Source organism: Nycticebus coucang, chromosome 18 (genome assembly GCF_027406575.1).
Source record: "Nycticebus coucang isolate mNycCou1 chromosome 18, mNycCou1.pri, whole genome shotgun sequence".
NCBI lineage: Eukaryota > Metazoa > Chordata > Mammalia > Primates > Lorisidae > Nycticebus > Nycticebus coucang.
In genome coordinates, this window is record NC_069797.1 from 30,404,387 (window position 1) to 30,415,863 (window position 11,477).

The window sequence follows — 11,477 nt, forward strand, 5'->3', positions numbered from 1 at the left end:
TCTCAACCCAGCCTGAGAGGATAACAGCATCGACCAACCTTAGGCTCTGTTCTCAGCACTTCCTATACAAATTCATTTACTCTTCACAACAATCTCACAAAGAGAACAGTATTTGTATTCCCAGTTTGCAGATGGGAAAAATAAGGCACAAAGGCTCATTTGCCTACTAAAGGTCCAGAGCCAGTAAGCCGTCAAGCAGGGATTTACCATCAGGCAGTCTGGCTCCTTTGCTAGAATGCCTTTCCAATACGCACCGTTAGAAATAGCAACCACGCTCCCTTTTTGGGACAGCAATTTAGTTTGTAAGGTATATTTCACATATGTCTGATGGGCATATTATGCGAAGTCCCAAAGGGATCATCTGATCTTCTTTACCCATGAAGACAGAGAGAAAAGGTATGACAGTGTTCTCATCTCAGGTGAGAAGACTGAGGCTCGAGGAATTTATTCCTAGCTTGACCAAAGCCAGTAACGTGTAAGAAATAATGAGGGCCAGTAATTACAAACATGTATGTACACACACACAACAAACCAAAAGCTTCATGAAATAGGACCCTTACTGTGTGCGACATGCTATTTTCTCTTTCATATGTTTTAAGATGCTGGTTTAACCCATTATACTGATTTCACAACCAACTGTTCTGATTTCACAACCCACTAAGGGGCTGAGATGCACATTTTGAAAACAGTGCAAAGCCTACCACTAATGGCAGAGTCAGGTCTTGCCTGAGCTGGGGCTCCAGAATCTTTATCTACCTGCTCCCCTGTCCCTCACTTCAAAAACATAACTGTGCACACCGATAAACTCCTGGCAAGATCTAAGGCAAACTTAGCCCAATATGTTTCTTTTCTTTTTTTGTTGTTGTAGTTTGACCAGGGCTGGATTCAAACCCACCACCCTCGGTATATGGGGCTGGCGTCCTACCCACTGAGCCACAGGCGCTGCCCCCCAATATGTTTCAAAGCTATCTTCACATTTCAGTTGGCATTCCTTGGGTAATAAAGACCAGGTCTCCTGGGACACAGAGAGACCTATCTCATGTCATAGCAAGTACAAAAACATGTGTCTTCTAATTCTTGTGAGAAGGAGGTTCCACTGATCCACCCTTACATTTCTTATCCCCTTTTTTTCTGATGATTATCTTATGTCTCAGACAGCAAAACACCCAGAGGAAAGCACTTTATGTAGCACAATCACTCTGCATAATATCCAGACGCAGCTAATAAGCACTTTCTTGAAAGGCAAAAACATCTTCTATCTGTATAGGACTTTTATCTTTGGAAAACATTTTAATATTCTCCTCCCAATCTGATTCTCACAACAATGCCTCCAGTTTGGAAGGGAAAATTGAGGCATCTTTATGTGGTGCTGAGACTAGTCTAATGCCTCAGAGCTATGGCGTTTCTCAAAACAACACAGCCTCCTCCCTCATGTTTTCTGACACAGGGCTTCAAGATGGTGCTAACGGTTCACTGCCCCAGAAAGGAGGAAGACTCAGACCAGGGATGACAAGGATGACCGGCAGAGACTTCCCAGAGCATAGTGTGGAGGTGGCAACTTGCAAGCCTCACCTGGACAGAGTGCTGTGATCCATCAGTAATGCCCGCCAAGGTCATGGGTGATGGGTGTACCCACCATCCACGGCCTGGCTGTGCTGCTGCTTCTGCCTTTTCCAGAGCAGGGTAATGAAAAGATAGAGCTGAGAGGCACAGGCCCTTCCCAGCAGACCCTGGCTGCCCAACAACCAACTATAAGCAGAGCAGTCAGACTGTCCACAGGGAAGGACTGGTGCAGGTCCCCTTACCTGTCCAACTCCTACAGCAGTTCCAGAGTATGACAATGTCCACCAGAGAGATAAAAGACCCCAGGGCCATATACGGTACTCACCAGCAACAAGGCTTCCAGCTGGTTAATGTAGATCTCTTCGCTGGCCAGGAACCCAGAGAGAACCAGCTTCCTCATCTCCAGGCCTTTCCCTGCGTCCACCTAGACCAACACACAACAAAACCCAATGGCTCATTAAAAAGGAGACCAAAATCCTGAGTGGCCTGTTTTGTCTTCTTGTAACTAACACTTTCATAGGGAATAAATGCCAAATAGTATTATAGAAAATTTGGAATATACAGAAATATAAAAGAGAAAACAATCACTCACATTTCTACTGCTCATATCTTACTTTGTTTCCCTCTCAACTTTTTCTCCACATTTCCTCATTATATAACCGTCCATCCATCCATCAACCAAGCCAACCTTACAATGGTGAGCAAGGGACCCACCCTGTGTGTACTGGGCAGTTTACTGGGAGGGTGAGGGGACCAAGGATATTCAGGAGAGAAAATCAGAGTCATGAATGAATGAGGCTGGGCATGGAAGGGCACATCAGGGGCCCAAATCTAAGTCTGGGGGACAGACGGGGCTCCCAGCGGAAGTGATGTATAAACTGGGAGAAATGAGGATAGAGAGAATGGAATGGAAGTTGGTGTGGGAGCAGTCTTGCACGCTTCTGGCTGCACCATACCTTCTTGCCCCCAGGGGCTCAATCACACAGCAGAAGGTACAGGCTGTGGGTCCCTCTAACCTAGGGCTTCCTGTACCGTGCCCCAGCCCCAGGGCTTCCTGATCACACGTGTAAGGCAGAGACCCAAACTAGGCCCCTCCTCCCTCCACAACTACTACCTCTATAGTGGAGATCATCCCCTAGTCCTTTTTTTTTGGCCGGGGCTGGGTTTGAACCCGCCACCTCCGGCATATGGGACCGGCGCCCTACTCCTTGAGCCACAGGCGCCGCCCCCATCCCCTAGTCCTGGATGCCTGTTGACCAGCACAGTGCCTGGCACATGGCGGGTACCCAAAAGACTTTCTGTAGTGAAGACATACACAGAAATCTTATCATTCAGGATCCCTCGAGCCGCTCCTGGCCCCTCATTCCTTCTCTCTCCCACCCCTCTGCCACATTAGCCCCCAAGCCTTACCAATTTCCTTGCTAATCTCCTCCACCCCTGATTCCACCCCTCCCTCTGCTGCGGTTCTCCTAACTGACCTCTACCTCCTTCTCTCCCTCCTCCTCCCTGGCCACACACCAGAGCTGATCAATCTGCAGAGAATGTACCTTTCCTCATGTTTGTCAAGGACTAATGTTAATAAGTGCAAAATGTGATTATTTGGAGATTCAATTAGGTTATTCGTTTGTTCATTTATCTATTCAACAAATATTTACTGAATGCCCACCAGGCCCTGTAGATACAATGGGAAACAACAGACAGTAGTTCCTGCTCACATGTGGCTTAGAATCTAGTGGGAGAGACAGACATTTAAGAAAATAAGTAAAAAAAAGAAAATAAGTAAATATGTAGGACCCTCAACTGTGATGTGGGGGTCCAGCATATCCTTTAAACACCAGCAGAGGCCCTATGTCTCTCCCTACCCTTCCAGTCTCCCCCACAGCTGAGATCTACGTTTGGCCTCTGGCCTTTGGTTCTTTTTTTTTTTTGGCCGGGGAGTGGCCTTTGGTTCTTGCTGTTCCTGCTGCTTAAAATGCCCTTGTCTAAATTCCACCTCTCCCTAAAGGTACAGCTGAAGTCGCACCTCCTCCTCAGCTGCAGCACACCTGATAGTACACCCCTTCTTATCCCCTGCCCGTGATCTGGGGAGGCCTTTGCAGCCCCCATCACGCTCCTCTTCCCTGAGGCTGGCACCACGGAATACATACAACTAATGTTTTCTCAGGCTTATGAATTGAATCCTTCCACACACTCAGCCCTCAAGTGCCCCAGCCAAGTGGATACCATGTTTTACCATTAAACAAAGGGAAACATACAAGACTCAAAAAGAGGTAAGGGAATGGCCCAAGTCACACGACCAGGGAGTGGCAGAGCTGGGATTCTACCAGTACCAAATTTTGTGCTCTGATGATTTCCTTACTCTCCCATTCTGTTTTCAAGCCTCAGAAGCTTATCTGCAATCTTAAATAGATCCCTTTTTTTTCTTTTGTTTTTTTTAGAGGGGAGGGGTCTTGCTATGTTGTCCAGGCTGGTCTCGAACTCCTGGCCTCAAGCAATTTTCCCACCTCAGCGACCACACCAGGTCCCAGAGCCTTTATGGGCATCAAATGAACACCCTTACCATAGGCTGGGAGAGAAAATGAGGCCATCAGAAACCTCCTAAGCCTGAGAAGAGCTGCTTTCCTCCAACTGGATGGCCTGCTCCAGAGTGTTCTCACAGGCACACATTCTTCCCACCTGGTCCCCATCAGGTCCCCACCCTTTGCCTCCCATCAGCAACCTGGTTGGCAGATCTGTGCTGGAGGCTGCTGCCCTAAAGTCTCTGAAGGGCTGATCCTGCAGCAGATCTGATTAAATCTGAGATGGGGAACTTATCCTGGATTACACTGGAGGACCCGCTATAACCACAGGATCCATGTAAGAGGGAGGCAGGAGGGTCAGAGAGAACATGCTCTGACAACAGAAAGGGAAGCTAGCTTTGAAGACAGAGGATGAGGTCATAAGCCAAGAAATACCAGAGGCCTTTAGAAGCTGGAGAAGGCAAGGAAATGGATTCCATCCTCTGGAGCAGGGGTCCTCAAACTTTTTAAACAGGGGGCCAGTTCACTGTCCCTCAGACCGCTGGAGGGCCGGACTGTAGTTAAAAAAAAAAACTATGAACAAATTCCTATGCACACTGCACATATTTTATTTTGAAGTAAAAAAACAAAACGGGAACAAATACAATCACACCGCCACATATGGCCCGTGGGCCATAGTTTGAGGACCCCCTGCTCTGGAGTTTCCAGACAGGAATAGTTCAGCTGATCCTATTTAGATTTGCATAAATGAGGATAAGTTTTGAGTTGTAAGCCACTACATTTAATGATTTATTTCAACGGCATTAAAAAACCCAATATAGACTCCAAGCTTTAGGAAATTTAGGATTTTTTGTTTGTTTTGAGACAGAGACTCCCTGGATAGATTGCTGTGGCACAGACTGAGAAGCACAGGCCTCTAACTCAGGCTCAAGCTATCCTCTTACCTCAGTTTTTCTATTTTTAGTAAAGATGGGGTCTCGCTTTTTGCTTAGGCTGGTCTCAAATTCATAAGCTCAAGCAATCACCCACCTCAGCCTCCCAGAGTGCTGGGATTATAGACGTGAGCCACCGCGCCTGGCCAGGAAGGATAATAGTTATTTAACAGTGACTTCACAAATACCAGGAACTGTGCTGAGTGCTTCTCATGGATCAACTCATTGAAATTTCACAATCTGGTGGGTGTTATCATTACCCTCTGAGGCGCAGAGGGTAGCAACTGTCACCTGTCTGGAGTACAGCCTGCCTCTAGCATACCCTTGAAGAACAAGATCAGAGTTTGGAGCATGGCCCCCAGTCCCAGCTCCAGGTCAAACCCTAGGTGGCCTCCTTGCTGCTGGCCAGGCCTGACAAATGGGAACTCATGCCCCACACTGGGGGTTAGGCTCCCCTACTGTGCCCCACTCCCCAGCTGTCCCCAGCCAACCAAGGATTTGCCTGAGGGCTTGGCAAATGCCCTCTAAAGGAAGTCACTTGGTGGCATACAGTGAACTTGACTGTAGAGGTGGTTGGACCAGGATGAAGAACTGGTGATTTGCAGGCCCAGCCTTCATCCATCTGGGCATGAGCACAGATCCCTGGGCCTTAGAGCAGCCCATTTCAGCCCTCCCCTTCAGACTTCCATCTCATAATCCAAACTTGAAGGACTGGGTTTTTAAAAGACAGTTCAGGAAGACTCACCCCCCCACACACATACACCCCCCGCCAAAAAAAAAAAGGTAACAAAGAGTCACTGCCATGTTCATTCTGAAGTTCTGGCTGGGATAGAAATGAAGGTGCTGGAGAGCTTAAGGATGTAGAATTAAATTTTGTGCATTTTACTAATAGAAGGTCTGTTGCTCAGTTACCACCAGAGACTTCTTCCATCTCTGATTTGCTTTCCTCAGACCCCATATTCCTGGGTTAGAACTGTCTGGAAATTCACAAGTGTTTCAATCCTTGCGGACCTATCCTTGTCTCAGAAAATACCAGAGTTCCACATTCATTCATTCATTCCTTAACATGTACCAAGTGCTGGGAGGCAATATGATGAAGGAGATGGTCCCTGCCTCCAAGGAGCTCTCCCGCCCAGAATCCCTGGGTGAGTTCTTTACAGAGTTTAGGGCCCCCACACTGCCTGCCAGTCCCTAGCACAGGGAAGCTACCTGTCCCTTTTGCCTCCCCAGCAGAACTTAGGAAATGCAGCTCTGCTGGGCTCATTCGTTCATCCTCAGCATTTTACCATTCTGCTAGGCTGAGAATCGCCAGCTTGAAGCTGTCAAATCAAAGATGCCAAATCAAAGATGTCAAGTCACTCTGGTAGGGGCAGTAGCTATAGATAAGGCCTGGCCAGCTCCAGCGGGTCTTCCAGAGAGTTTAGAGGCTAAATAAAGCCTCTAAAGATTTGGTTCTAGGCCAAGACAAGATAGCTCTCTAGGAGCCTTGATCACTTCCAAGACAACAGTGAGGACTGGCCCTCTGGCTTGATCTCCTCCAAGACAACAGGCAGGGCTGGCTCTTTGGCTGCGATTCAAAGCTATAGGAAAGCAGCAAGAGGTGAGACTTTTTGAAAACAACAGAATTTGGCCCATGGGCCATAATAGTTTGCAAGGAGCACCCAGCAGGATCTGCTCAGAATAAAGGCCACAGGGCCTGCGGGCTGTACACATGCCCAGGGGCTTACACCCACACCAACCATCAGCCTCAGACAGCTGGCCCTTCTTCTGAGCAGAGGGAGTCCAGGGATAGCCAGAGATTTTCTCCTCTTCCTAGCATGAGGCACTATCAGCTACGGCCTCAGCAGAATTCAAAGCAGAGAGGACAGGAACAACTGCAGGGGGACCGAGATCAAATACTAGCAGTACCGCTCTCCTGAAGCATCGATCCCTATATTCCAGGCTCTCTGCTGCTGTCTAAAGTTTTAGGCAGGCCCCATTACATCCAGGCAGTCTTTTGAAACTTCAGTTATTCATAGCCTACTTTGATGATTTTGCCATACCCACATAATTTTTTTTTTTAATTGAGACAGAGTCTCACTTTGTCACCCCCCGTAGAGTGCCATGGCATCATAGCTCACAGCAGCCTCAAAATCTTGGGCTTAAGCGATTCTCTTCCTTCAGCCTCCCAAGTAGCTACAGGTACCTGCTACAACACCTGGCTATTCTTTGTTGCTGTTTAGCACACCCGGGCTGGGTTCAAACCCACCAGCCCCGGTGCATGTGACCGGTGCTCTAACCACTGAGCTACAAGCTTCCCCTACCTTTTTTTTTTTGGAGACAGAGTCTCACTTTGTTACCCCAGATTACAGTGCTGTGGTATCACAGCTCACAGCAACCTCAAATTCCTGTGGTTAAGTTATCCTCTTGCCTCAGCCTTCTGAGTAGCTGGGATTATAGGTGCCCACCACCACACCCAGCTAGGTTTTCTATTTTTAGTAGAGATGGAGTCACTCGTATTCAGGCTCGTCTCAAACTCCTGAGCTCAAGCAATCCACCCATTTCAGCCTCCCAGAGTGCTAGGATTACAGGCATGAGCCACTGTGCCCAGCCATACTCACACACTATTATTTACTTAATATTGTTCCTTACAAGTGCCTTTTTAAAAAGCACAGTCTTATCTTAAACATTATACTTGTAATCAAAGGAAAGATCTGCAAGTCACATTATTTCTAATGTCCAGTAAAATATAAAATATATACTTAACTATTAAAGTGCAAAATAAATATCCAGGTGTCATCTAAAATCATCTCTTAAATCACCCCATATGTGGCCCACACTTCAGAGAACACCCAAATAGGGGACCCAGGTATGGCCGTCACTGTGTGTGAAAAAGGCAGAAGAGACCCGAGCAGGTGAAACAAATATAGAAGTTTCAGACGATCTGTTAGAAACTGGCACAGAATCATACCTGAAGGGTTAATCTGCATTACAAAAGGGATTTTATTCCTGACAAATGAGTTCCTTTAAATAGCAGCTGCTACAAGGCCCTCATCAGCCCTACATACCTTTAAATAGAACTGTATGAAGGATTTTTGCAAAGTACACACCATTTTACAGATGGAAGGTGATGTTGCTATCAGTACCCGCATTATTAATTTATAGATCGTTAACTACCCAAAGGAAGTCTGGGTTTAGAGATGCAGTAAACTCCAACTTCAGCTTTGGAGAAAACCACTGCCGACTTCACATCTATCCCCCTGAAACATAAATCATCTTGGAAATTACACTAAAAACAGGATTGATTTATAGGACTGGCATTTGAGCATATGCTCCAAACACAACTACTATTTAAGGTAAGTGCCCCTGAAGTAAAGTAATAGCAAGAGGAGAACTGCCTTGGATTCCTACCAGCTGCCAGGAGGGAGTGTGCCAAGTCCACTGGCTGCCCAGGACAAGCGTGCACTGTCCAGAAATGCCCCTTGGCCACACACATGTGTACACCCATATGCACCTGTGTATTCACACTCCCAGTCTAGCCCTGACTCGGACTAGGAGTAGTCTCTCCTCTGAATTTGGTACCTTTTTATCAGAACTCTTCTCATGGCCCTGATGACTTCTGCACTGTATTCCTATTGCCTGGGTACTTGCCTCCTTGCTCTGAACTTGTGAGGAAAAACCATGCCTTGTTCAACCCATCTTTTCCATAGTGCCAGGCTTTGAATAGCGCTATCCTTTGAATAGAACACAGCCCGGCAGGTTAATGAAAAATCAACCAGCTGTAGCCACTTTGCTCCTCTTCTCTTTCTGAGGCGGAGTCTGGTAGAAGAGGAGGGTATTCTAGAGCTGTGGTCTCCAACCTTTGGGCTATGGCCTAGAACTTGGCTGCACAATGTCACCACCTGAGCTTTACCTCCTGTCATACCCCCACTCTCCATCTGTGGAAAATTGTCTTCCATGAAACAGGTCTTTGGTGCCAAAAAGATTGAGGACTGCTGTTCTAGAGGTGTTCAGGATGAGATGGGGAGCCTGGAATTCCCCCAACGCTTAGGCAAGGTCCCCTTCCTCCATGCTGGAGACAAGTTCAGGAACACTATAGCAGCAAAGGAGAGGGAAAGACTCCATCCAGATGCTTGTGGGGACCTGGGAGGAGTGGCATTTTTAGGTGTGATGTGTGTCCAGGCCCCCGTGGCATCCATGGGCCACTTCCTTAGAGCACCTCTGAGGTGGAACAAGACCAAGGACCTGGTACACACATTATGGGCTCCAGAGGGCCTCACTCATTCTGCAAATTCTCCCTGACACCAGTCACATACCAAGCACTGTGCGGAGTTCAGCACTGAATACAATGTGGCCCTTGCCCTCAAGGAAAATGGGACATCACTGAAAAGACAGATGTCTAGAGGTCCAAGAAGAATGAAATATGGGATAAGACTGAGGTATATGCTAGAGTCCAGAGAAATGGTGGGCCCCTGAGGCAGCCTATGAGTGGACCCCTATGTGTACTGGGGAGGGCTTCTCAGAGAAGGCCCATTAGGAACTCCACATACCACCCATCCAAAACATTGCTTAGCTCCCAGACAGTGCTCATGGCTCATGAGCAGACTTGTTCCCACCCTGTTCCGCGGGTGGGGGGGCGGAGGGAGGCTGGTCAAACCTAAGTGCAAGAGGCCTTCGTGGGCCCACTGAGAGATGTGACTTACCCCAAAGCGCTCCAAGCCGGCACCAGATCAGAGAACAAGGTAGGGGGCCAGCACTGCCAGCCTCCTGTTACAGCGCCTCTCCACTCCCCACCCAGGCCTGCGGCCACTGCTCCACCCAGATTCGTGCATCAGCCATCTACCACAGGTCTGCAGTCTATTTTTACCTCTACTAGCTCCTCCTCAGAGCCACACTGTAGTGTGGGTGGGGCTGTGATCCCCATCTTCCACGAGGAAAGGAGAGGCCCAGAGAGGCTCAGGGACTGCCTCCTGTCCCCAGCAATGCTCTGTGTGTCACACCCTCTCAGGCCCACAGATGGGCACTCTCTGTTAGGCAGCCTGGCTTGGCAGTCTCCAAACACGCCGTTATCCATCTGTCCTCACTAGTGCTCCCTTTTAGCTACAGAACAGAGAAGAGCTGACCAAAAGGCTACGGTTAAAGCTCTTAAAGGTGGGTCTAGGAGAGAGAAAGGAAAGTGTGGTGTGCCACGCTAGACTCAGGCAAAACTCCCCAAGAGGGGAGCCCTGCCCCTGGAGAGGAGGCAGAGAGAAGGCAAGGGGATTAATGCATCCACTCCCCTCCTGTTCTACTTTGAGGCAACCTCTCTGGCAGGGCAAGAGCACTGGTGCAGAGAATGCTCTCAGCTCCAGAGTGAGGGGGCTGGGATCCAGCAGATGCTTCCTGCCTATGCCCACCTTGGCCACCCAGCTGATGCCTGCCTCAAAGCCAGCTGTTACCTTCCCCTCCTTCAGCTGATACAATTCTTTCCCTTCAATAAAGCTCAGTGACCTCTGATTCTGGACCTTTTCTAATGCTCTCAGCCCCCATACACCAAGTCCCTAGTCTCTTAGCTAGGAAGAAGGTGGCACCTTCCTGAAGGCCTGCACTTCATGAGTGCCCTTATCCCATGGTTGTCATGGAAACAATGACTTATTGCCCACCGGTTTGAAATCAGCCAGCTCCTCTAAGGGCAGCAGGCTCATTCCACTGACATGCCCACCAGGTGACTCATGTCACTGTTAGAGAAAGCCCTCAGCACAGCTGGCCTGGGGAAGGAGGACAGCCACTCCCCCTTAGGACAACTGGTCCAGGGGAGGCAGGCACTGCCCCTCTCCCCCAGGAACAGCTGCTGGTGGGCATATCCCCCAGCATCCCCTCGCAGGCAGCGCGCCAGCCCTGCTGACTGAGTGCGGTTGGTGCACATATCAGCCATTTCTGCCCGCACCCTGCTTCGGCAGTGAGAGCTGCCAGCCCTGCCCCCTCCCCGACAAGCATCCAGGGCGTGTCACAGTTCCCACCTTCACAGCCACCAAGAAGGGGGACCCTGAGCCAGGGCTGGTCGGGGTTCCCAGCTCACACTCCTCCAGGAGAAACACATCTTCATCCTCCAGAACCTTGTCCAAAAAACCTATTGCCTCCTCTTCCTCTTCCATGGCAGCCGGAGCCCGCGGAGGGCAAACAGGAAGCAGGGTCCACGCAGCAGCAGCAGCACCAGCACCAGCAGCAGCACCAGCAGCCGCCGCCGCGCCGCCCGGGAGGCAGGCAGGCAGGCGGGGAGGGGACGAGCGCGCAGGGCAGGCCTACACCAGCACGCTGGCCTCCCCGGAGTCTGTCCTGGCACCTGGCCACGGGCTCCCGATGAAAGGCTCCATTATGAACCTTTTCCTGCTGCCGCTTTCCAGCCCTCCTGCGCGCGGGCCGCGGTCCCGCCTCCCGCGTCCCCACCCCGAGAAAGGGGAAGCGAGGCCTCCGGGCAGCCCCTGCCGGCCGGCCGGCCGGCCGC

General features: G+C 49.6%; 1 protein-coding gene across 4 annotated transcripts in view; it reads right to left on the reverse strand.

The window, feature by feature from the left end:
* The window catches only part of ABR (ABR activator of RhoGEF and GTPase), a 200,265-nt gene that overhangs the window by 77,137 nt on the left and 111,651 nt on the right, over positions 1-11,477 (reverse strand). For 3 of the 4 annotated variants that reach the window (XM_053570870.1, XM_053570873.1, XM_053570871.1), the window contains exon 3: positions 1,889-1,987. In XM_053570870.1, the coding sequence (XP_053426845.1) occupies positions 1,889-1,987 (99 nt within the window). Of the gene's footprint in view, positions 1-1,888; positions 1,988-10,992; positions 11,465-11,477 lie in introns of those variants that run through there. The other variant, XM_053570872.1, reaches the window with a different exon arrangement.